Source organism: Scyliorhinus canicula, chromosome 4 (assembly GCF_902713615.1).
Source record: "Scyliorhinus canicula chromosome 4, sScyCan1.1, whole genome shotgun sequence".
NCBI lineage: Eukaryota > Metazoa > Chordata > Chondrichthyes > Carcharhiniformes > Scyliorhinidae > Scyliorhinus > Scyliorhinus canicula.
The window spans coordinates 125,755,883-125,780,053 of NC_052149.1; the positions used below are offsets into that span (position 1 = coordinate 125,755,883).

Here is a 24,171-nt window from a genome sequence, read left to right on the forward strand (position 1 = left end):
TAATTTCCAATCCTCCGGGACCATCCCAGAGTCTAGTGAATTTTGGTAAATTATCACCAATGCATTTGTAAAAAAATGCATTATTTCCCTAGCCATCTCTTTTAGCACTCTGGGATGCATTCCATCAGGGCCAGGAGACTTTTCTACCTTTAGCCCATTAGCTTGCTCATCACTACCTCCTTAGTGATAACAATCATCTGAAGGTCCTCACCTGTCATAGCCTCATTTCTATCAGTCATTGACATGTTATTTGTGTTTTCCACTGTGAAGACCGACCCAAAAAACCTGTTCAGTTCCTCAGCCATTTCCTCATCTCCCATTATTAAACCTCCCTTCTCATCCTCTGAAGGACCAATATTTACCTTAGCCACTCTTTTTTGTTTTATATATTTGTAGAAACTTTTATTATCTGTTTTTATATTCTGAGCAGGTTTACTCTCATAATCTATCTCACTCTTCTTTATAGCTTTTTTAGTAGCTTTCTGTTGCCCCCTAAAGATTTCTCAGTCCTCTAGTCTCCCACTAATCTTTGCCATTTTGTATGCTTTTTATTTCAATTTGATACTCTCCCTTATTTCCTTAGATATTCTTAGATATCCTAAGATATTCCTTAGGTCGATTTTCCCTCTTTCTACCGTCCTTCCTTTTTGTTGGTATAAACCTTTGCTGAGCACTGTGAAAAATCACTTGGAAGGTTCTCCGCTGTTCCTCAACTGTTTCACCATAAAGTCTTTGCTCCCAGTCTACCTTAGCTAGCTCTTCTCTCATCCCAATGTAATCTCCTTTGTTTAAGCACAAAACACGAGTGTTTGATTTTACCTTCTCACCCTCCATCTGTATTTTAAATTCCGCCATATTGTGATCGCTCCTTCCGAGATGATCCCTAACTATGATATCATTAATCAATCCTGTCTCATTACACAGGACCAGATCGAGGACCGCTTGTTCCCTTCTAGGTTCCATTACATACTGTTCTAGGAAACTATCGCGGATACATTCTATAAACTCCTCCTCAAGGCTGCCTTGACCGACCTGGTTAAACTAATCGACATGTAGATTAAAATCCCCCATGATAACTGCTGTACCATTTCTACATGCATCAGTTATTTCTTTGTTTATTGCCTGCCCCACTATAATGTTACTATTTGCTGGCCCATAGACTACTCCTATCAGTGACTTTTTCACCTTACTATTCTTGATTTCCACCCAAATGGATTCAACCTTCTCCTCCATAGCACCGATACCATCCCTTGCTATTGCCCAGATGTCATCCTTAAATAACAGAGCAACACCACCTCCCTTACCATCCACTCTGTCCTTCCAAATAGTTTGATACCCTCGGATATTTAACTCCCAGTCTTGACCATCCTTTAACCATGTTTCAGTAATGGCCACTAAATCATAGTCATTCACGATGATTTGCGCCATCAATTCAATTACCTTCTTCCGAATACTACGAGCATTCAGGTAAAGTACATTTATGTTGGCTTTAATACCTCGGTTTTGAATCTTAACACCTCAATCAGTAATGTATAACTATATTGCATGTTGTTGTAATTCTGCTGCTGTTTATATTGCTTGTCTTTTTTATTACGCTCTGTTGCCTCAGAAACTGCATTTTGAAATGGCGGAAAGACAGTCGTTTGCTAAATAAAAAGGAACTGTTACAGCTCTTACCTGTTGAGCATTCCACACCTAGGCTTGAATCCAACAAGTTCAGTATGTCCATTCAATGGTCTATTCTTGGGCTAGCCAAGCACCAAAAGGGGTATTGAAGGGTGTGTCCAGAGATGAGACCTCTTAAAACTGAATAGCTATGATGACACTAGAGTAGCTCTACATAAGTTTGTTTATTAAGGATTGAGATTAATCATAGAAAGTACACCCAGTAACCAGTATTAACCATTAAACCTGTATTTTAGGACAGAGCAGTGATAATCATGTAAACTCTAGCTACAAGCAGTGGCCACAATGCATGATGGGATTTACGCTAACTAACTTGCCCATGTTTTTAAGACACACGGGTTGTGTGGTCAGCAGATTACATAGTGGTCTGAGTAAACATGTTTTATCAGTGGCCCCAGTATCCTGTCTGAAACAATTCATGGAATAAAGAGGATACCAGTTCTAGTAACCTGCCCCGAGATGGACAATGAGTGGACAGGATCTGACTGCGATATCAGGATGGGAATGTCCGGGAACAATAACATTAAAATGGACACAGGGGATTCTCACCTACCCGGCGGGGCGGGGGTCCCGGCGTGATGGAGTGGCATGAACCACTTCGGCGTCGTGCCGCCCCAAAGGTGCGGAAGTCTCCGCACCTATAGGGGCCACGCCCTAACATTGAGGGGCTAGGCCCGCGCCGGAGTGGTTGGCGCTCCGCCGGCTGGCGTGGACGACCTTTGGCTGAAGGGACTTTGCCAGCCGACAAAAGTCCGCACATGCGCCGGAGCGTCAGCGGCTGCTGACGTCATCCCCGCACATCCGCAGGGGAGGGAGTCACTTCTGCCTCCACCATGGTGAAGACTATGGTGAAGACGGAAGGAAACGAGTGTCCCCACTCTACTGGCCCGCCCGCCAATCGGTGAGCCCTGATCGCGAGCCAGGCCACTGTGGGGGCACCCCCCGGGGCCAGATCGCCCGGCGCCCCCCCCAGGATCCAGGACCCCGGAGCCTGCCCATGCGGCCTGCCCCTGCTGGTAAGGTAGGTTTGATCTACGCCGGGAGAGGCTTGACAGCAGTGGGACTTCGGCCCATCACAGGCCAGAGAATCGCCGGGGGGGGGGGGGGGGGGCTGACTGGCGCGGAGCGATTCCCGCCCCCGCCGAATCTCCGGTGCCGGAGAATTCGGGACACGGCGGAGCGGGATTGACGCCGTCCCTCTGCGATTCTCTGACCAGGCGGGGGGTCGGAGAATCCCACCCAGGATCTTGGTAAACAAAAGGTGAAAGAATGGGGTTCAATCATGAGCTGATTACAATTTTACTGGATAGCTTGGATTGGAACAACACACACGGGGCTTTACCACAACAGTGGGCATCCCCATGGTGCAGGAGGCCATCGACTACACACACGGGATTCACCAGGATAGTGGGCGTCCCCATGGGGCAGTGTTCCATCGACGACACACACGAGGCTTTGTAGGCATTGTATATTGAAACTGTGATTGTGAAGTGTGATGTACCTGTGTACACAGACTGGATTGTGAAGTGTGATGTACCTGTGTACACAGACTAGATTGTGAAGTGTGATGTATCTGTGCACACAGACTGGATTGTGAAGTGTGATATACCTGTGTACACAGACTGGATTGTGAAGTGTGATATACCTGTGTACACAGACTGGATTGTGAAGTGTGATGTACCTGTGTACACAGACTGGATTGTGAAGTGTGATATACCTGTGTACACAGACTGGATTGTGAAGTGTGATATACCTGTGTACACAGACTGGATTGTGAAGTGTGATGCACCTGTGTACACAGACTGGATTATGAAGTGTGATGTACCTGTGTACACAGACTGGATTATGAAGTGTGATGTACCTGTGTACACAGACTTGATTATGAAGTGTGATGTACCTGTGTACACTGACTGGATTGTGAAGTGTGATGTACCTGTGTACACAGACAGCATTGTGAAGTGTGATGTACCTGTGTACACAGACTTGATTATGAAGTGTGATGTATCTGTGTACACAGACTGGATTGTGAAGTGTGATGTACCTGTGTACACTGACTGGATTGTGAAGTGTGATGTATCTGTGTACACAGACTGGATTGCGAAGTGTGATGTATCTGTGTATACATATTGAACCATGAAGTGTGTTGCTGCTGTGTACAAAGATTGGATTGTGAAATGCATACTCACTGGAAAGGAATATTTTGTTCCAAAATAAAACTCACTGATTATCATATGAATAAATATTTTATTGTTGTTTTAAATGGATCTTTATACTTTGTCTGTTCGGAAATTCAGAGGGAGAGATGGAACTCAGGTCGTTACATTCTTCACTAAATATTCTTTCAGCTCCTTAATGAGAGCCCTGGAGCTGGAAAGGGAAACAGAGAAAGACATCTTTTCAAGAAGCTCATGTACACTATGTCCATTGTCCATTACCCACTAATGACACTCCGCCTACATTCAACTCATTGTTTAAACTCCAGCCCACCTCCTGTTCCTATCCATATCTTTCAATCAAGGAGCCAGATATGCCTACAGTACAGGAAGAGGCCATTCAGCCCCTCATATCTGTGCTAGCTGTTTGATAGAGTCATTCACAACTAACATCTCAGTTTAATGTCTGTTATGGGGAAGTGGTTGGAAGCTGTGATTAGACACAAAATGAATGAGAAATATGAACAGATCCGAGAGAGTCAGCATGGATTTAAAAAGGGTCAGACATGGTTCACAAACATGGTTACATTTGTTAACGAGGTCACTAATGTGGTAGATAAGGGAATGTCTGTGGGTGTTATTTATTTCCAGAAGACATTCTAGAAGGTTGCACATGAGAGGCTGTTTGAGGAGATCTTTTTCCAAGGATAAAGAATTGGTTAAGATGTCGGAAACAGGGAGTGGGGATAATGTCTGTGTGCTCCAAGCTTAAGTCTCAGCTTTTCATTGTATTTATCAGTGACTTGGATGAAAGAATAGATAACACGATTACTGACCAAAGAAAGAGAAATCAGAGTCATTTCTAAATGGTGGGAAGCTGGGAATTGTGGAGGAACAGAGAGATGAGGCCAATGCTGTAAAGAGTCTGGTTGAGCAGCAGACAGAGCTCAGGGAGAGGGGTGGAGTTTGTATCGGGAGCTGAAGACGATGGCTTTGATCTTCCCAATGTGTTTCCCAGTGAGCCTGGCTCCTCAGTCCTGACTGCTCTTAGCTGCTGTTCTTTTCACTGATTGGACAGTTATTGTTAGAGATTCAGACCACAGCAGAAACCCCCAGTGTAAAAAATAACAGCAAAGACTGTCAGATCGGAAGATTGAAACGTAACCAACAGAGGAAGTGAAAGAAGGGGCTCAGAGCATCTGGATGTTTGTTACTGACACGGGAGAAAACTGTGAACCGTGTCCACTACCTCGAATCTTCCAGCACAGAAGGAGGCCATTCTGCCCATCATGCTGTGACTTACCCAATTAGTCCCACTCCCCCTCTCTATCCCCATAACCCAGCCAATCTTTCCTTTCCAGGGATATCTCCAATTGCCTCTTGTAGACCTGGGTCCACAGCACGAGACTGTCCCTAACCTGGCTCCAAATTGCCATCTCATTCATTCATTGGAAGACAAAATGCCTGGGCTGGGAAATGGAGCTCAGGGCTCCGAACATTCCCTCTCCCCTCCTGAGGGACACTTCATGCTGGGATACAGTTCCATGGAGCCTCACAGCACAATGTGGGGGAGGCCGTGGTGTAGTGGTAATGTCACTGGACTAGTAATCCAGAGGCTCAGGCTAATGCTCTGGTCACAGGTTCAAATCCCACCATGGCAGCTGGTGGACACACAGGATGACCAGCAAGCAAACAGAACACAGCAGCCAATCACCAGACAGGGCACGACCACTATAAAGCCAGAGGGCAGCAGTTTTCCCGCTCTCTCGGGATCCAGCCTCTGAGACAGTCAGAGCTCGTGAGCATAACCAGTCCAAACACCATGTGGTAGTCAGTTAGTCTGGTCAGGCTAGCATCAGGTCTCCAGTCAATTCAGCATCGTGTCAACCCACAGTTGAACATGTAGTTTAAATGTTAAATAAAATCGTGTTGCATCTCATCAAGTGTTGGAAGTCTGTCTCTCGCTACACTGCATCAAACGCAGTCCACATCGACCCAGCCAGCCCAACCCATCAGAAACCATTGTCGATTGTCGTAAAAAACCGTCTGGTTCACTAATGTCCTTTAGAGAAGGGAATCTGCCGTCCTTACCTGGTCTGGCCTACATGTGACTCCAGACCCACAGCAATGTGGCTGACTCTGAAATAGCCACTCAGTTGTATCAAATTGCTGAAAATTCTAAAAGGAATGAAACCGAACAGACCTCCCGGCATCGACATAGACCCCAGAAACAACAACGGCAAACCCAACCCTGTCGACCCTGCAAAGTCCCTCCTTCCTGATATCTGGGGACATGTGTCAGAATTGGGGGAGCTGTCCCACTGACTGGTCAGACACAGTCATACTTTCAGAATTATGCTTCACAGATAATGCGCGCAATTCTCCGGAAACATTTCAAAGTGTTAGCGAGCGGGAATTGCTGCAAAGTTCCCGGCTCTCAGCCCAGCGAGCCGGCAACTCTATTCCGCGTTAATTGGTCCATTGACGAGGCCTCACGGATTTCTTGTCTCAAATAAAGGCTCGCCAGCTGATTCAACGATAGCACGTTCGCTAACCCCCCACTAACAAAGTCGAACAGCACTTCACCCCTCCATCACCCCCCCTCTCCCACCACTGTGAACCACGCTTGTAGCTAACGATGCCCTCTCTGTGTCTCCTCAGGAAAAGCTCTCCCATAACCATCGGGAGAGGGCCCAGACTGGTGGACATAAGAATCCTCACCTCTTTGAGGAGCAGGCCCTGGATGTGACGGTGTAGCCGAGGACAGAATAGTCACCCACACAGAGGCTGGCGGATGCTGCTGATGTGAGGAACCACCAGAATCCACCCAGGAACCTGTCAAACGTGAGTTATTATTGCCTTACTGACTGGCCCATCCCTCCCACTGACCACATGTCCATTCTCCCGCAAGTCCTCCAGCCGACGGCGCCAGCCCTTCCCGTGAGGCCTCCTCTCCTGACTCCGAGCAGAACACCTCAGAGGAGATCTCCAAGGATACAACCTTTATAATCGTGTCACAGGGCAGCACGGTGGCCTAGTGGTTAGCACAACCGCCTCACTGCGCTGAGGTCCCAGGTTCGATCCCGGCTCTGGGTCACTGTCCGTATGGTGTTTGCACATTCTCCCCGTGTCTGCGTGGGTTTCGCCCCCACAACCCAAAAATGTGCAGAGTAGGTGGATTGGCCAGGCTAAATTGCCCCTTAATAGAAAAAATAATTGGGTAATCTAAATTTATAAAAAAAAAATAATCGTGTCACAGCTGTCATCTCCCCCTCCACCAGTGCAGATACACACACCTCGGTGGAAAACCCATCCCCAGCCGAGGGTCCCTCATCCCCCATCCAGCACTCGGGTGGCAAACCCAGTGCCCCCGGGCTCTTTGCCTGTGAGTAAAGATGGCTACTCACCTCCTCAGCTCCCCACAGAAGCCCTTCCGCCAGGTTCACCATTTTAAATGGAGTACTAATCGGCGTCAGCGTGACCACTTGCTGGGGAGGCGGCTGAATGATGGGAGGCCGTTGGATATGGGGTCGCTCCCGTTAATTGTATGGAAATGGGGCTTACATGGTGATAATTGGTTTCTTGCCGCGCTACGGCGAGATCCTGATTTGGCCTATGGGAGCGGCCGGTTACATCGCAAACTGTTTGGCACCTGGCACGGATCTCATTTTTGTCCTCTCCCGCTATTCACCGGCCTTGTTTGAACGAGAGCGCAAAGAGGCTGGAGAATTGTGGCCAATGTCCCAGACAATATCACCATTCCCTAGGTATGTCCTGTCTCACCAGCAGGACAGACTCAGCAGAGGTGGGGGCAAAGTGGTATACTGTCGGGAGGAGGTGCCCTGGGAATCCTCAACATCAAATCTGGACCCCATGTAGTCTCATGGTGTCAGGTTAAACATGTGTTAAATATGATTACCAGACCCCACATCTCCCTCAGTTTATGAGACAGCACCACAATGTTGAACACCACTTGGAGGAAGCACTGAGGGTGGCATGGGTGCAGATTATACTCTGAGTGGGGACCTTCAATGCCCATCACCAAGAGTGGCTCAGTAGTACCACCACATGCCAAGCTGGCCAGGTCCAAAAGGACATAGCTGCTGGACCTGGGACTGCAGCAGGTGGTGAGGGAACCAACAAGAGGGACAAACATACTTGGCCTCATCCTCAACAATCTACATTCCACAGATACATCTGTCCATGACAGTATCGGTAGGAGTGACCACCACACAGTCCTTGTGGAGACAAAGATCCATCTTCATATTGAGGACACACTCTATTCTGTTGTGTGGCACTACCACAGTGCTAAATGGGATAGATTCAGAACAGATCTAGTAACTCAATACTGGGCATCCATGGGTCATCAGCAGCAGCAGAATTCGACTGAACCACCATCTGCAACCTCATGACTCTGCATGTCTCCCACTCTACCATTATCACTGAGCCAGGGGTGCAACCCTGGTTTAATGAAGAGTGCAGGAGAGCACGCCAGGAACAACACCAGGCAATCTGGTGCATTACAACACAGGACTACTTGTGTATCAAACAGCACTTTCAGCAAGTGACAGACAGAGCTAAACAATCCCAAAACCAATGGATAAGATCTAAGCTCTGCAGTCCTGTCACATCCAGCTGTGAAAGTTGGTGGACAATTAAACAACTCACTGGAGGAGGAGGCTCCACAAATATCCTCATCCTCAATGATGGAAGAACCCAGTGCATTCGTACTAAAGACAAGGCGGAAGCATTCACAACAATCTTCAGCCAGAAGGGCCGAGTGGATGATCCATCTCGGTCTCCTCCTGAGGTCTCCATATCACAGATGTCAGTCTTCAGCCAATACGATTCACTCCACGTGATATTAATAAACGGCTGAAGGCACTGGATACTCAAAGCCTATGGGCCCTGACAATATTCCAGCAATAGTATTGAAGACTTGTGCTCCAGAACTTGCTGCCCCCCTAGCAAGGCAGCATTTGACCGAGTGTGGCATCAAGGAGCCCAAGCTAAACTGGAGTCAATGAGAATTGGGGGCAAAACCATCCGCTGGTTGGTCTCATACACGGCACAAAGGAAGATGGTTGCTGTAGTTGGAGGTCAATCATCTCAGCTTCAGGACATAACTGCAGGAGTTGCTCAGGGTAGTGTCCAAGGCCCAACCATCTTCAGCTGCTTCATCAATGACCTCCCTTCCATCATAAGGTCAGAAGTGGGGATGTTTGCGGATGACTGCACAATGTTCAGCACCATTCACGACTCCTCAGATAATGAAGCAGTCCTTGTCCAAGTGCAGCAAGACTGGACAGTATCCAGAGTTGATTTGACAAGTGGTAAGTAACATTAACACCACAGAAATGCCAGGCAATGTCCATCTCCAACAAGAGAGAATCCAACCATTGCCTCTTGACATTCAATGAATGGTGTACCATCATTGAATCCCCCATTATTAACATCCTGGGAGTTTACCATGAACCAGATAGTGAACTGGGCGAGCCACATAAATAGCAAAGTCATCATAGTCCCAGATGACCATAGGCTGCTTTCCCCTTAGACAGGGTGATCTGGCTGGTGGTGATTTAACCTGATGGACATCTCACCTCAGGCGAGCGACAAGGTTCAGAATTCAGGATCAAAATCCAGGAATGCCCTCCCTAACAGCACTGTGGGTGTATCTACACCTCAGGGTCTGTAGCGGTTCAAGAAGGCAGCTCATCACCACATCCGCTGGGGCAATTAGGGATGGGCAGTAAATGCTGATCCAGCCAGTGACACCCACATCACATGAATGGATACATTTAAAAAATCTAACATCAGCCACTTCCCCATTCTGTTTAGGGCAGTTTGGACCCTTTCATCAGGATATTTGACTGAAGGAGCCATCACTACTTTGTCTAATTCTGTCCCCAAACAAAATCCCCACACAAAATGAATTTACTTAGTGCCTTAATGTACAAAACATCCCAGGATGTTACGCAGAGCGACAGTAAGAGGAGCGAGGGAGTTGGGGGTATTTAAGGAAGATTAATCGAAGGCTTGGATTGAAGGATGGAGTTTGATGGAGTGGAGTGACCTGGAGAGGGGGAGGGTTTAAGGGTGAGAGTTCAGAGAGCAGGCCCTAGGCATCTGAAGGCTCTGCTGTCAATGGTGGGATGAAGGAAGTAGCGATGGGCAGGAGACCAGAGTCAGAGAATGGAAGGGTGAGGGAGGGAATGTGAGTCTGCAGCAGGATGCAGAGGTAGGGAGGAGTGAGGCCATAGAGGGAATTGGAGGTCAGTGAGGTTAGGGGCAATAGATCAGTGAGTTCAAAGTAACAGGTCAGTGAGATCAGGGCTAACAGATTAGTGATGTAGGGAATAACAGGTCAGTGAGGTCAGAATTAACAGGTCAGTGAGGTCAGAATTAACAGGTCAGTGAGGTCAGAATTAACAGGTCAGTGAGGTCAGAATTAACAGGTCAGTGAGGTCAGAATTAACAGGTCAGTGAGGTCAGAATTAACAGGTGAGTGAGGTCAGATTTAACAGGTCAGTGAGGTCAGGGATAACAGGCCAGTGTGGTCAGAATTAACATGTCAGTGAGGTCAGATTTAACAGGTCAGTGAGGTCAGAATTAACAGGTGAGTGAGGTCAGGGGTAACAGATTAGTGATGTAGGGAATAACAGGTCAGTGAGGTCAGAATTAACAGGTCAGTGAGGTCAGGGGTAACAGCACAGTGAGGTCAGAATTAACAGGTCAGTGAGGTCAGAATTAACAGGTCAGTGAGGTCAGAATTAACAGGTCAGTGAGGTCAGAATTAACAGGTCAGTGAGGTCAGAATTAACAGGTCAGTTAGGTCAGAATTAACAGGTCAGTGAGGTCAGGGGTAACAGCACAGTGAGGTCAGAATTAACAGGTCAGTGAGGACAGGGGTAACAGGTCAGTGAGGTCAGAATTAACAGGTCAGTTAGGTCAGGGGTAACAGGTCAATGAGGTCAGAATTAACAGGTCAGTGAGGACAGGGGTAACAGGTCAGTGAGGTCAGGGAAGTTCTGGAATGGCACGTGGGATGCGAATCTTCTGCCTGTTGTGCTCTCGCTTGAGCTCATCCACCTTTGAGGGAGTCAGAAGGTGGAAAAAGGGGAAGCTGTAGATGTGATGTACACGGAATTCCAAAAGGAATTTGGTCAGGTGCCACAAAAAATGTTACTGCACAAGATATGGGGCTGGATTCTTCGCCGCAAGGTCGTCACGGGTGGGACGCGGACCCTGTAAAGGTCCTTTGACCTCGGGCGGAATGTCCGGTCACCGGGTGGGTGTGGCTGGAGAATCCCGCCCATGATCCCATGGTATACAGTGTAATATCTGAATATGGATGTTGGATTTTTTGGTCAACAGAAATCAGGGAGTGGGGTAAATGCTTTGTTATGCGTTGGCAAGCTGCAACTACAGATCACGTTAGTCTGCAGGTCCAGCAAGTGACCAGGAAGGGAAATGGAATGTTGGTGTTTATTATAAGTGGAACAGAAAATAAAAAAGGGACATTTTACTGCAGCTGTACAGGGATAAAAGTTCAGAAGAACGAGACATGATCTTCAATAAAGATATCCTGAGGGAACTGATAGAGTGAATGAGATTGTTCCCTCCTCTCAGGTAGAGGGAGATGAAAACACAAAGGAACAAATAGAGAAATAAAGTGAGGGAGAAAGAGAGATAAAATCAGGGTGAAAGAGAGAGAGACAGAGAGAGAGTCTGAGGGGCAGGTATCAATGGAGGGAGAGAGGGGGGAGAGCAAGCAGATACAGTGAGGCAGGAAGAACAAGACAGAGAGACAGAGAGAGAGGGGGAGAGACAGAAACTGAGGGACTGATACTGAGGGAGGGAGTGAGAGAGAAGAAGAGGAAGTGAAGGTGCTGACGTGGTGTCTCTGCCTCATACCATTTACATACTGAGGAACGGGCAGTCAGACTCTCACAGGCTGCAGCTTTATAAAGCAGAGCCCAGTGAAGGGAGAGTTTATCAGTAACCAGGCACAGGGACAGGAGCAGACACCATGATTTCAGCCATCCAGCTGATCTGGCCTCTGGCATTCTGCATCGCAGGTACAAATCTCTCTCCTTCCACCTTGAATATTTTCCTGCTCTCCATTTCAATCCAATTCTACTGACTTGTGATTGAAGGGAAAATGCTGAAAGCAGAGGAACAGTCAGTGTCTCCAACAATATCTCATTGTACAGGCTCTTTCTGTGACTTCACTCTGTTTCTCTATTACCCCTCAGGTATCAGTGGAGACATCATCATGACCCAGTCTCCCCCGGTGCTGTCATTGAGCCTGGGCCAGACTGCAACCCTCACCTGTACGGCCAGTCAATCTGTTAGCAGCAATGTTGCTTGGTATCAACAGCGAGAAGGTCAGAAACCGGCTCTGCTGATCTACAATGCAGCAACTCGATTCACAGGAATATCCGACCGATTCACCGGCAGTCAATCTGGAACACGATTCACCCTGACAATCAGCAACGTACAGAATGAGGATGTCGCTGATTATTACTGTCAGCAATATAACAGCTCCCCCTACACAGTGATACAGAGCCTTACAAAAACCTCAGTATCCACAGCACCACCTCCTCTCCTGACACGAAGCACAGTTTTATATAATATATGAACAGTTTTATATAAACACAAGAAAGGAAACTGAACAAATTATTTTCACTGTCCACTACACACTCCAGTCACTGAAGGCCTCAGGTTTTTTACTCTCCATGTCCACGTTATGAAGAGCAGCTGAAGGATTTATCATTCAAAATTGGACTTCTCAAATCTCCCAACAAAACACAGAGACATTGAGAGAAACAGAGAGAGAAAGAGTGAGAGAGAAAGAGAGTAGTGAGTGAGAGACAGTGAGAGACAGAGAGAGGGTGAGAGTGAGTGAGTGAAGCAGAGAGCAGAGGTTTTTGTACAGCCCCTGCACTGGAAGCTGTCAGTGTGGCGTACGTTCGGTAAAGGAACCAAGCTCAGACTGAGTAAGTAAACCCCAATCCTCCGTTATTAACCCTTTCAATACTGAAACTTTCTCAAACACAAATGCTGAATAGTTGAAGGTGTTAGTGGGGAGCTGCAGTGAATGAAATGGTTCATTGAAGAACACTGTGTAGAACAGGGTGCCCAGCTGTATTTCTTTAGTTCCATTCCCCCCTTTAAGCAGCAAGATATAAGTAAGCAGCTTTTACCCACCGTGTGGAGGAGATCTGGACGTTTGCAGACTGTGTTCACATTCCTGGACCATGGAGTGAAATCACTCACTAGACTCCTGTCAGTCTGCGTGTGACAGACACGGGCAGAGTTTGATGTGAGCTCTGGCTCCCTGTCACACTCTCTGATATAACTGATCACAGCAGCAGCAGCAACACAGTGAGACACCGAGGTCCCACTTCCCCCAGCTTTAACTCTGCTCTCTCCACTCCCTGCTTATCTCATGGCAAAGTTCTGATGACAAACAGGTCCAGCAGGGCTCACAATCCAGTGGCTTCAGTGTTCCAGGCTTTTGGGGAGACTCTCAGTTACTTTCTCTTTGGGTCGAGTTCAGTCCGATATTTATCCCTGATCCAATATTCCTGAAAATCCCTGGAGATATTTTTATTGTTTGATGTGATGTGTGATCTCTTGTTGGGCCAGCATTTATTGCCCATCCCTAATTGCCCTTGAACTGAGTGTCTTGCTCGGCCATTCCAGAGGGTATTTCAGAGTCAACACATTACTGAGGATCTGGTGTCACTTGTAGGCCGGACAAGGTCAGGATGGCAAATTCCCACTTCAGACCCACACATCCCATAAATTAACTTTTAAAAATGGCCCAAACTCCACTTTCCTGTCAGTCCCCATAACCTTTGACCCTCGTCAATCAGAAATCTGTCGAACTCAGCCTGGAATATATTTAATGTCCCAGCATGCACTGCTCTCTGGGAACGAGAATTCCAAAAACTAACGACCCTCTGGGAGAAGAAATTCCTCCTCATCTCCGCCTTAAATGGAGATCCCTTATTTTTAAACTGTGTCCACTAATTCTATATTCCCCACGAGGGGAAACATTCTCTCAACATCCATCCTGTCAAGCTCCCTCGGAATCTTATATGTTTCAATAAGATCACCTCTCATTCTGCAATGAGTACAGACCCAACCAGCTCAACCTTTCCACATCAGACATTCCATTCCTCAGTGGAATCAGCCCAGTGAACCTTCTCTGAACTTCTTCCAATGTCGGAACATCCGTCCTTAAGTAAGGAGACCAACACTGTGCCCAGTACTCACGGTGTAGTCTCCCCAATGTGCTGTATCGATGGAGCAAGACTTCCCTACTTTTATACTCCATCCCCCTGTGTAATAAAGGACAACATTCCATTGACCTTCCTCATCACTTGCTGTACCTGCAGGTTAACTTTCTGTGATTCATACACAAGGACACCCAGATCCCTCTGTATCACAGCTTTCTGCAGTCTCTCTCCATGTCAATAATATTCTGCTTTTCTATTCTCCCTAACAAAGTGGACAAGCTCACATTTCCCCACATTATACTCCATCTGCCAAATGTTCTCCCCACTCACTGAACCTATCAATATCCCTTTTCACACTCTGTATCCTCCTCACAACTTGCTTTCCTACCTATCATTTTATCATCAGCAAATTTAGCTACAATACTCTCATTCCCTTCATCCAGCTCATTAATATAGATTGGAGAATTAAAACCCCAAACAACAGCCATCTTCCTTTGTGCTGGGTATGACTCCAGCCAGCGGAGAGTTTTCCCTCTGATTCCCATTGACTCCAGTTTCGCTCGGGCTCCTTGATGCCAAACTTGGTCAAATGCTGCCTCGATGTCAAAGGACAGTTACTCTGGCCTCACCTCTGGAGTTCAGCTCTTTTGTCCATGTTTGAACCAAGGCTGTGATGAGGTCAGGAGCTGAGTGACCCTGGCAGATCCTTAACTGAGTGTCAGTGAGCAGGTTATTGCTGAGTAAGTGCTACTTGATAACACTGTCATTAACAACACCAATCATTTTGCTGATGATCGCGAGATGACTGATGGACAGTAATTGTCCGGATTGGGTTTGTCCAGCTTTTTGTTGACAGGACACACCTGGGTAACTGGTCGATGCCAGTTATGTATCTAAACTGGAACAGCTTGTCTGGGGGTGTGACCTGGACACTAGACCACCAGAAATAGGGGGCGGATTTCTCCAGTGTTGCTATTCAATTCTCCCACCAGCAGCACATCACCGCCAGCGGGTTTCACAGCAGCATCGGGTGGTTGCTGTGGTAAATCCCATTGACAATCGACGGACAGATATAATCCTGTCGCCAGAGAATGGCACGCAGCCAATAATCACGCGGCTGGTGAACCGGACGTTCCCGCACAGCAGCAAGGATAGATTATTCTGACCCCTGGACACAGAGGCTAATCGGAATCTCACTCTTGACCTGAGCCCAGGGCTGGGCAGCAAGGTTTGAAGTGAAATCTAGAACCTTCTACACTGGCAGCCAATCAGTATCCTTTGTGAAGTGTGTCGATCCACGTCTGCTCCAAATTTCTGGGATAAATTTCTCCGGTTCTGTGTGTGATTTGAGGTTTGTTAATGTTCAACCTGTTCCCCCAGAAATAATGATCAATAGTTCGAGCATCCTGATAGGTTAATAGTCTCTTAAATGGGACACTGCATCTTTAAATACTCTCATTATTAACTATTTCAGTGCTGAATTTGTAGTGAACTTCTTTACAAATGTCTAAGTAACATTCCAAAATGATTTAACCAGCTTAACATCAAACCTTTACCTCCTGACACTGAACCAATTTGAAATCCAATTTGTCACTTTCCCTTGGATTCCATCAGCTTTTAATTTCCAAACCCGTCTGTCATTGGAAACTTGGCAAAATCCTTGGAAAACTCATGTTGTCGACATCAAACTCACTCCCGTCATCAATCCTCCTCGTTCCCTCCTCATCAAATTCAAAATCGCTCCCTCGGCCTATCCCTTCCTCCCTTTTTAAACAACGGTACAACATTATCATCCACAAGTCCTCTGACACCAAGCCTGTAGTCAGAGAGGATTGGAAAATAATGGTCAGATCCTCCGCTATTTCTTCCCTTCCTTCCCTTAGCAGCCTGGGATACATTTCACCCGGGCCTGGGGGTCTCTCCCCTTTCAAAGCTGATAAACACGTTAATATCTCCTCTCTCACTATCTTTATCACATCCAATATTTCACAATTCTCCTCCTCCTGAACTCCAATGTCTGCTTTGTCCCTCGCATTAGTGAAAACTGATGTAAATTATTCATTAAGAACCATCTCCATGCCTTCCACCTCCACACACAATTGCATTTTTCTCTCTAATTGATCCCACTCATTCATTAGTTATCCTCTCACAATGGCCGGGATTCTCCCCTACCCGGCGGGGCAGGGGGTCCCGGCATAGCGGAGTGGCGCCAACCACTCTGGATTCGGGTCTCCCCAAAGGTGCAGAATTCTCCGCAACCTGAGGGGCTAGGCCCGTGCCAGAGTGGTTGGAGCCACGCCGACTGGTGCCAAAACCGGCACCAACGACCTTTGACGCACACTGCCCGGCGTCGGGGCTGGCCGAAAGGACTTCACCGGTCCGCGCATGCGCTGGTGAGTCAGAGACGGGGGGTCTCTTCTCCCTCCACCATGGTGGAGGCCGTGGCGGCGGCGGAAGAAAGTGTGCCCCATGGCACTGGCCCTCCTGCCGATCGGTGGGCCCCGATCGCGGACCAGGCCACTGTGGGGGCACCCCCCGGGGTCCTATCACACCGCGCCCCCCCAGGTCCTCGGGGGCCTGCTTGCGCCGCCAATCCCACCGCCACCAGAGGTGGTTGAAACCACGTCGGCGGGAGAGGCTTGTCAGCGGCGGGACTTCGGCCCATCGCGTGCCGGAGAATCGCCGCGGGGGGCACGCCGATCGGCGGGGTGCGATTCCCACTCCCGCCGATTCCCGGGTGGCGGAGAATTCCAGCCACGGCGGGAGCGGGATTTACGCCATTCCCGGGCGATTCTCCGAAACTGCGGGGGGGTCGGAGAATTCCGCCCAATGTCCCTCACCACTGCTTTGTGTGAACATATTTGTTCTGAAATCTCTCTATCTCCATCTTGAATATTCTCCCCGGACTCTGTCACTGTTTTACCATCAAGTCGCTGTTTACTGTCCATTTTGGCAAATCCCAGTTTCGGAAAATTGGCCTTTCCCCAATTTAAAACTTTTCCTCTTGGTCTGCCTTTACCCTTTTCCATTACTGCTCTAAATCTAACTGAATTATGATCACTATTACCCAAATACCCTCCCACTGATACCCCTTCACCTGCCCAGATTCAATCCACAAAACTGTCCAAAACTGCTCCTTCTCTTGTTGGGATTGTTCTGTACTGGTTAGAAAGGTTGCTCAGAATGGATTGTCAGAATTCCGGATCATCTATACATTGACACATGTCTTGATTCCAGTTAATATTTGGGAAGTTGAAATCCTTTATTAAGGCAGCAATTAAAATTCCTTCCTTTCTCTTTCAGGCCGTGAGAATTCACAACCCACACTGACCCTGCTGCCCCCCTCCCTGGAGGAGGTCAAGACCAAGGGCACTGCCACCCTGGTGTGCCTTGCCAATCACTTCTATCCCGATGAGCTGGTGGTGGAGTGGAAGAAGGATGGTGCAGCCATTTCGGACGGGGTTCAGACCAGCAACTACCTGCGAGCTTCGGACAACACCTACAGTGTCAGCAGCCTGCTGACCCTCTCTGGCTCTGCCTGGGAATCCAACGCCCGCTTCTCCTGTGCCCTCACCCACGTGAGCCTCTCCTCTGCCCTCAGCAAGACCATCAGGAGATCAGAATGTGCATAGAGTGTTAGAGACAGTCCACAGAGGAGACACAACTTTAAATAGAACAGGGGTGAGCTGGGAGGGCAAAGGTCATTGTTAGCACTGAATTCCGACTCTCTTCCTTCTCGGGACTGGGTCTGAGACACTTCTGAGGGTCAGGGGTTAAGTCATGTTTTTGGGACAGTGCAGAGAGATATTTACTCTGTATATAATCCCATGCAGCATCTGTTCTGGGAATGTTTGATGGGACAGTGCAGACTCGTGATGCCAAGTAAAACCTCTCTAAGATGCTGAAGACTGTCAGCTGTACCAAAATAACGTGACCCCTGAAGTCTCAGCTATAGGAAACCAGACCTCCTTCCTGCTCACCCTGCAGTTACAATTTAAGGTTTAGTCACCGTTTAAAGGGACAGGATTCTCATGTCATTGAGAAAATCTCCATATTCTCCCTGTGAATTTCTCCAGCTTTCTCTGGCTGGGCTGTTTATTCAAGTCTTTCTTCTGACAATGTAAATCTGTAAAAGGTAATAAACATTAAGAATATTCAGTCTGTGTCTCGTGTGTGGTTTGGAATGTCCCTCCTCCCCATCAGCTGATTGGCTGCATTTCAGCAAATGATTATCATGATTGGCTGGTTGGCCTGTCAATCAATGACACATCAGCAGAAGATTGGATTCAAAGACAATTATCAATCATTTTTAAATGATCAGTTTTATCTGTTTTGTGAGGGTCACAAAGAATCCAGCACAAGTTGAAGGATAGAAAGAAATAACATTTATTTACAATAACATATTTATACAACAGCAGCAGCAACTCCCTTGCTGCTCACTCCTCTCTAGCTGGTTCCAAACTGGCCAGCTTTATTTATGCAGCGAATCTGCTTATGATTTCTGCCCCAACCCCCTCATTGGGGAATCTCGTACTCCCAAAGGATTGTGGGATTGCCATTAGTCCCCAGCCAGTGGGAAGCAGGCAGGTTATAACAATCTGGAATCTCTGAGTTTACAAGATTCAAATCAGAAAAGAGACTGAAAGTTGCTGGGATTAAATCATCACAATCACAATTCTCCAACCCATATTCCCCACCTCCCCCTTCTCCCATATTCTCCATGTGTCTGTATGGGTTTCCTCCGGGTGCTCCGGTTCCCCCACAGTCCAAAGATGTGCAGGTTAGGTGGATTGGCCATGCTAAATTGCCCTCAGTGTCTAAAAAGTTTAGGTGGGGTTACTGGGTTACGAGGATAGGGTAGAGGCATGGGCTTGGGTGGGGTGCTCTTTCCAAGGGCCGGTGCGGACTCGATGGGCTGAAAGGCCTCCTTCTGCATTGTAAATTCTATGAATTCTATGAAGTCTATGAATTGTATGTGAACTTACCACCTCACGAGGTCTCACTACTCCCAGTGTTTCAATCACAGATAAGACCATCTCTGATCACTTCCTTATATCACTCCCCACCCACATCCCCCTTCCACACCCCAACCCTACCCCCTTTCTGTATCCATCCCTGGAAAAACCTATTCCCCAATTCACTTCTAACGGCACCTTCAAAATGCCAACTATCTGTCTCTGGCCCTCCGATCACCACAACATTTCTGCAGAGACTGATTTACTCAGGGAGCAATGTAACTGGGAATGAACAGGCTCCTGTTTTGGGTGTGTTTAGTGGGGTGTTTCCCGGAGCCTGCAGTGCTGAATATGATCCCGTTATTAACCGGGATTCTGGGATATTTGGGCGGCGGTGAGGAAGGAGCCTCCGAGGCCGCACTGACATCCACTTCCTGCGAGCTGAGCCCGTCAGTGCGGGGAGAGATCAGGGGGTGATCTTTAAATGCTGACCCCAGCTCTCGAGTCCCACTGTGGCCTCCGGATTCCCCAAATAACCGTTTGGGGGTTCTCGACCCACCCCCATCCACCCGGCAAAGGCAGGTAACGCACGGGGCCTGATCCCAGGCTCGGACAACCTGCTACCTGGGCAGCATGGCAGTGCCAGCCTGACACCCTGGCAGTGCTCATGCCATACTGGTAGTGCCCCATGGACATCTTGGCAGGTCCAGTGTGCCATTGCCAGGGTGACCAGATGGCATTTCCAGAGTCACCAGGTGGCACTGCCAGCGTGCCAGGCTAGCACTGCTAAGCTGTCTCCAACACCTCCCACCATCCCAGAGATACTCACCTCAGCGGGGCACCTTCGGTTTGTGTAGATCGGCCTGTCATCTGCAAATGTTCGTAGGAGGACATGCACCCCATTGATCTTTCCTTGACCCGGGGTATCCCGGCGATGTATCGTGGTGGGCACGGGCCACATTGAAATGGATATATTGTGGCTTCTGGGGAGAAAGGGCCTCCGTGACAGCGCGGATGCACCTTTGCACCGAGCTCTGTGAGATCCCAGACTGGATCCCACTCGTCACCTGGAAGGACCTCATGGCGTAACGGTACAGGGCGACCGTCACCTTGACGACCACTGGGAGCGTGTGTCCTCTCCTATTGATGGTGCCTGGAGCATCATGATCTGGCAGAAATTCCCCACTGTTCCCTGATCAGCCGGAGACTTCGACAGCATACCCGGTCCGGCAGGTCCTCGAATGTCAGGAGCTGCCGGTACACATGAGGCCTCATGTGGCACCTCCTTTGCACCTCCTCCTCCTCCTCCTCCTCCTCCTCGGCCTGTTGTGTGGCCAGCACTCCATCCTTGGGTTTGGATTTGTTTTATTGTCACGTGTACTGAGGTACAGTGAAACGTATTGTTCTGCGCACAGTCCAGACAGATCATTCCATACATGAAAAATAACATAGGGCATACATAAATAGACAATGTAAATACATAGCCACAAGCATCGAGTGAAGCATACAGGAGTGTAGTATTACTCAGTCGAGAAGATGTGTGAAGAGATCAGATCAGTCCATAAGAGGGTCATTCAGGAGCCGGGTAACAGCGGGGAAGAAGCTGTTTTTGAACCCAGTAAGAAGTCTTACAACACCAGGTTAAAGTCCAACAGGTTTGTTTCAAATCACTAGTTTTCGGAGCACTGCTCCTTCCTCAGGTGATTCACTTGAGGAAGGAGCAGTGCTCCGAAAGCTAGTGATTCAAAACAAACCTGTTGGACTTTAACCTGGTGTTGGAAGACTTCTTACTGTGCTCACCCCAGTCCAACGCCAGCATTTCCACATCATGGTTTTTGAACCTGTTAGTGCGTGTTCTCAGACTTTTGTATCTCCTGGTCGATGGAAGAAGTGGGAAGAGTGAGTAAGCTGGGTGGGAGGGGTCTTTGATTATGCTGCCCGCTTTCCCAATGCAGTGGGAGGCGTAGACAGAGTCAGTGGATGGGAGGTGGGTTTGTGTGATGGACTGGGCTGTGTTCATGACTCTGTAGATTCTTACGGTGTTGGGCCAAGCAGTTGCCACACCAGGCTGTGATGCTGCCAGATAGGATGCTTACTATGGTGCCTCTGTAAAAATTGGGAAGAGTTAATGTGGATATGCCAAATTTCCTTTGTTTCCTGAGAACGTATAGGCACTGTTGTGCTTTCTTGGTCACAGCCTCGACATTGGTGGACAAGGACAGCTTATTGGTGATGTGCACACCTAGGAATTTGAAACTGTTAACCATCTCCACCTCGGCACCATCTCCACCTCTACACCATTGATGCAGACAGGGGTGTGTATGATACTGCGCTTCCTGAAGTCAATGACTGATGGAACCATCAATTCACCAGACACGTGTTTCCGATATGAATCTAGGCTTTAATCAACTTTCTTCAGAGCCAGCCTGTCACCCGTTGATGAACTCTTAGTGAACTCAGGCTGACTCTGGACAAGGGTATTTATACAGGTGCACTAGGGGGAGGAGTCGTGGGCGGAGCCAAGGGTTGAGCCCAGTACAAGTTCCTGAGTACTCCCAGCGCTACTCCTCCTAGTGGTAGTATAGCGCTATTGCGCTTACAAAGACAGTGTGAATTAACATATATACATCTATATATTACATTCACCACAATGACCAACTCTTCAGTTTCGCTGACATTGAGGGAGAGATTGTTGTCATTGCACCAGTCCACGAGGTTCTCTATCTCCCTCCTGTACTCTGACTCATCATTGTTCAAGATCCGACCCACTATGGTTGTGTCATCAGCAAACCTGGACATGGAGTTGGAGCCAAACTTTGCCACGCAGTCGTGTGTGTATAGGAAATATAGTAGAACATAGAACATAGAACAGTACAGCACAGAACAGGCCCTTCGGCCCTCGACGTTGTGCCGAGCAATGATCACCCTACTTAAACCCACGTAACCCGTATACCCGTAACCCAACAATCCCCCCCCATTAACCTTACACTACGGGCAATTTAGCATGGCCAATCCACCTAACCTGCACATCTTTGGACTATGGGAGGAAACCGGAGCACCCGGAGGAAACCCACGCACACACGGGGAGGACGTGCAGACTCCACACAGACAGTGACCCAGCCGGGAATCGAACCTGGGACCCTGGAGCTGTGAAGCATTGATGCTAACCACCATGCTACCGTGAGGCTAGGTACGCAGCTTTAGAGGGCCCAGGTATTGAGGACAATTGTGCAGCTCACCCCCTCCCCCAGCATCATAACCGGCATCGAAGAGGTGGCGCCTCTCCGGGTCCGAACCCCTCTCTCTCCCTCATCAGCCACGGCGCCTGTTTCACGATTGTTAAAAGCACAAGTAAACCTCGCCGTCAGGAACCCGCCCCGATGGAGGCGGAGAATCGCGGAGTCCTGGAGAATACCGGGTCAGGCACGCTGATATGCCAATGCCATTTTCTCTAAGTGAGGAATGGAATACAATGACGCTGCTGTCGAGGCCCTGGAGAATTGCCATTTTGTGTGAAACCGGCGCGCGCCACAATTTCAGAGTCAAAACTGATTCCCCACCGAATTGCATTTTGCGATTTTGGTGTTGGCCGACAGAGAAACCTCCCAACATCTGTCCTTCCTGCAGTAACTGACTCCTTAACTAATAATGCAATGCCTCCTCCTCATTTACCCCCGCCCCTGTCTCGCCTGAAGATTTTACATCAGCTGCCAATCCTGCCCCTCCCTCAACCACATCTCCGTGATGGCAACTATATCACAATTCCACGGGCTGGATTCTCCACCGGCAGATGCTTCATTTTGCCGGCAGCCCGGAGGTTTCCCAATGGTGTGGGGCTGCCCACAATGGGAAACCCCATTGTTTAGCTGGTGTAACGGAGCATCCCGCCAGTGGGGTGAAACAGAAATGTGGGGCGGGATTCTCCAACCCCCGCTGGGTCGGAGAATCGCCGGGGGGGGGGGGGGGGGGGGGGGGGGGGCAGCGTGAATCCTGCCCCCGCCAGAATTCTCTGGCACCGGAGATTCGGCGGGGGCCGGAATCGCGCCGCGCCGCTCGGTGGGACCCCCCATGGCAATTCTCCGGCCTGCGATGGGCCGAAGTCCCGCTGGTTCTATGCCAGTCCCGCCGACGTAGATCAGACTAGGTCCCTTATCGACGGGACTGGCGGCGTGGGCGGGCTCCGGGGTCCTGGGGGGGCACGGTGCGATCTGGCCCTGGCAGGTGCCCCCCTGGTGGCCTGGCCCACGATTGGGGCCCACCGGTCGGGCCAGTGCCGTGGGGGCACTCTTTTCCTATGCGCCGACCATGTCAGCCTCCGCCATGGCCGCCGCGTAGTTGAACCCCCTCTGTGCATCCGGAGGGATGATGTCAGCAGCCGCTGACGCTCCCGCGCATGCGCAGACTTGCGCCGGCTGGCGGAGTCCCTTCGGCCCCGACTGGCATGGCGCCAAAGGCCTTCCACGCCAGCCGGCCAGGCGCCAACCACGCTGGGGCAGGCCTTGCCCCTAAAGGTGCGGTGGATTCCGACGCCAGAGTGGTTCACACTACTCCGTCCCACCGGTACCCCCCGCCCCGACGGGTACGGGAGAACCCGCCCGTGGTGCGGCAGGGTGGAGAATCCAGCCCCACGTGTCAATCCTCGCCCTTAACTCATCCGTTTCACCTGTAATACTCCTGGCAATAAAGTAGATGCCATCCAGTCTTGCCTTACTCCCTTGAAACTTAATAAAGTTCTATACCCTCTGACTCGATTGCTTTACTGAATAATGCTGCGTCCCCACTGTGCTAACATTCTGTGATCCCCGCTCCTTGCCAAATTATTTTAAACTCCTCCCAACACCACGAGCAAACCACAAGGATGTTAGTCCCTCTGTGTTTGAGATGTCGACTGTCCCGCTTGCACAGGTCCCACTTTCCCCACAAATGGTCCCAGTGATCTAGGGATTTACACCCCTCCCTCCTGCACCAGCTCTTAAGCCACGCGTTAATCTGCATTATTCTCCTATTTCTGTGCTCACTCGCACCTGGCACTGGGAGCAATCCAGAGATTACAATAATAATAATAATCTTCATTGTCACAAGTAGGCTTACATTAACACTGCAATGAATTTACTGTGATAAGCCCCTAGT

The 24,171-nt window shown here is 48.9% G+C and overlaps 1 long non-coding RNA gene and 1 gene segment (V, D, J or C); one reads left to right on the top strand and one right to left on the bottom strand.

Annotated features, from left to right (window-relative positions):
- Positions 1–3,910: 3,910 nt before the first annotated feature.
- LOC119964980 lies at positions 3,911–13,276 on the bottom strand. Its single transcript, XR_005460407.1, has 2 exons — positions 13,050–13,276; positions 3,911–4,053 (listed from the first exon to the last, which is right to left on the bottom strand). It is a non-coding gene; the product is annotated as an uncharacterized LOC119964980 (long non-coding RNA).
- LOC119964955 lies at positions 11,691–18,244 on the top strand. The segment is given in 4 exon segments: positions 11,691–11,917; positions 12,095–12,392; positions 12,807–12,838; positions 17,390–18,244. Coding segments are annotated over 4 exon segments (708 nt in total).
- Positions 18,245–24,171: the final 5,927 nt, after the last annotated feature.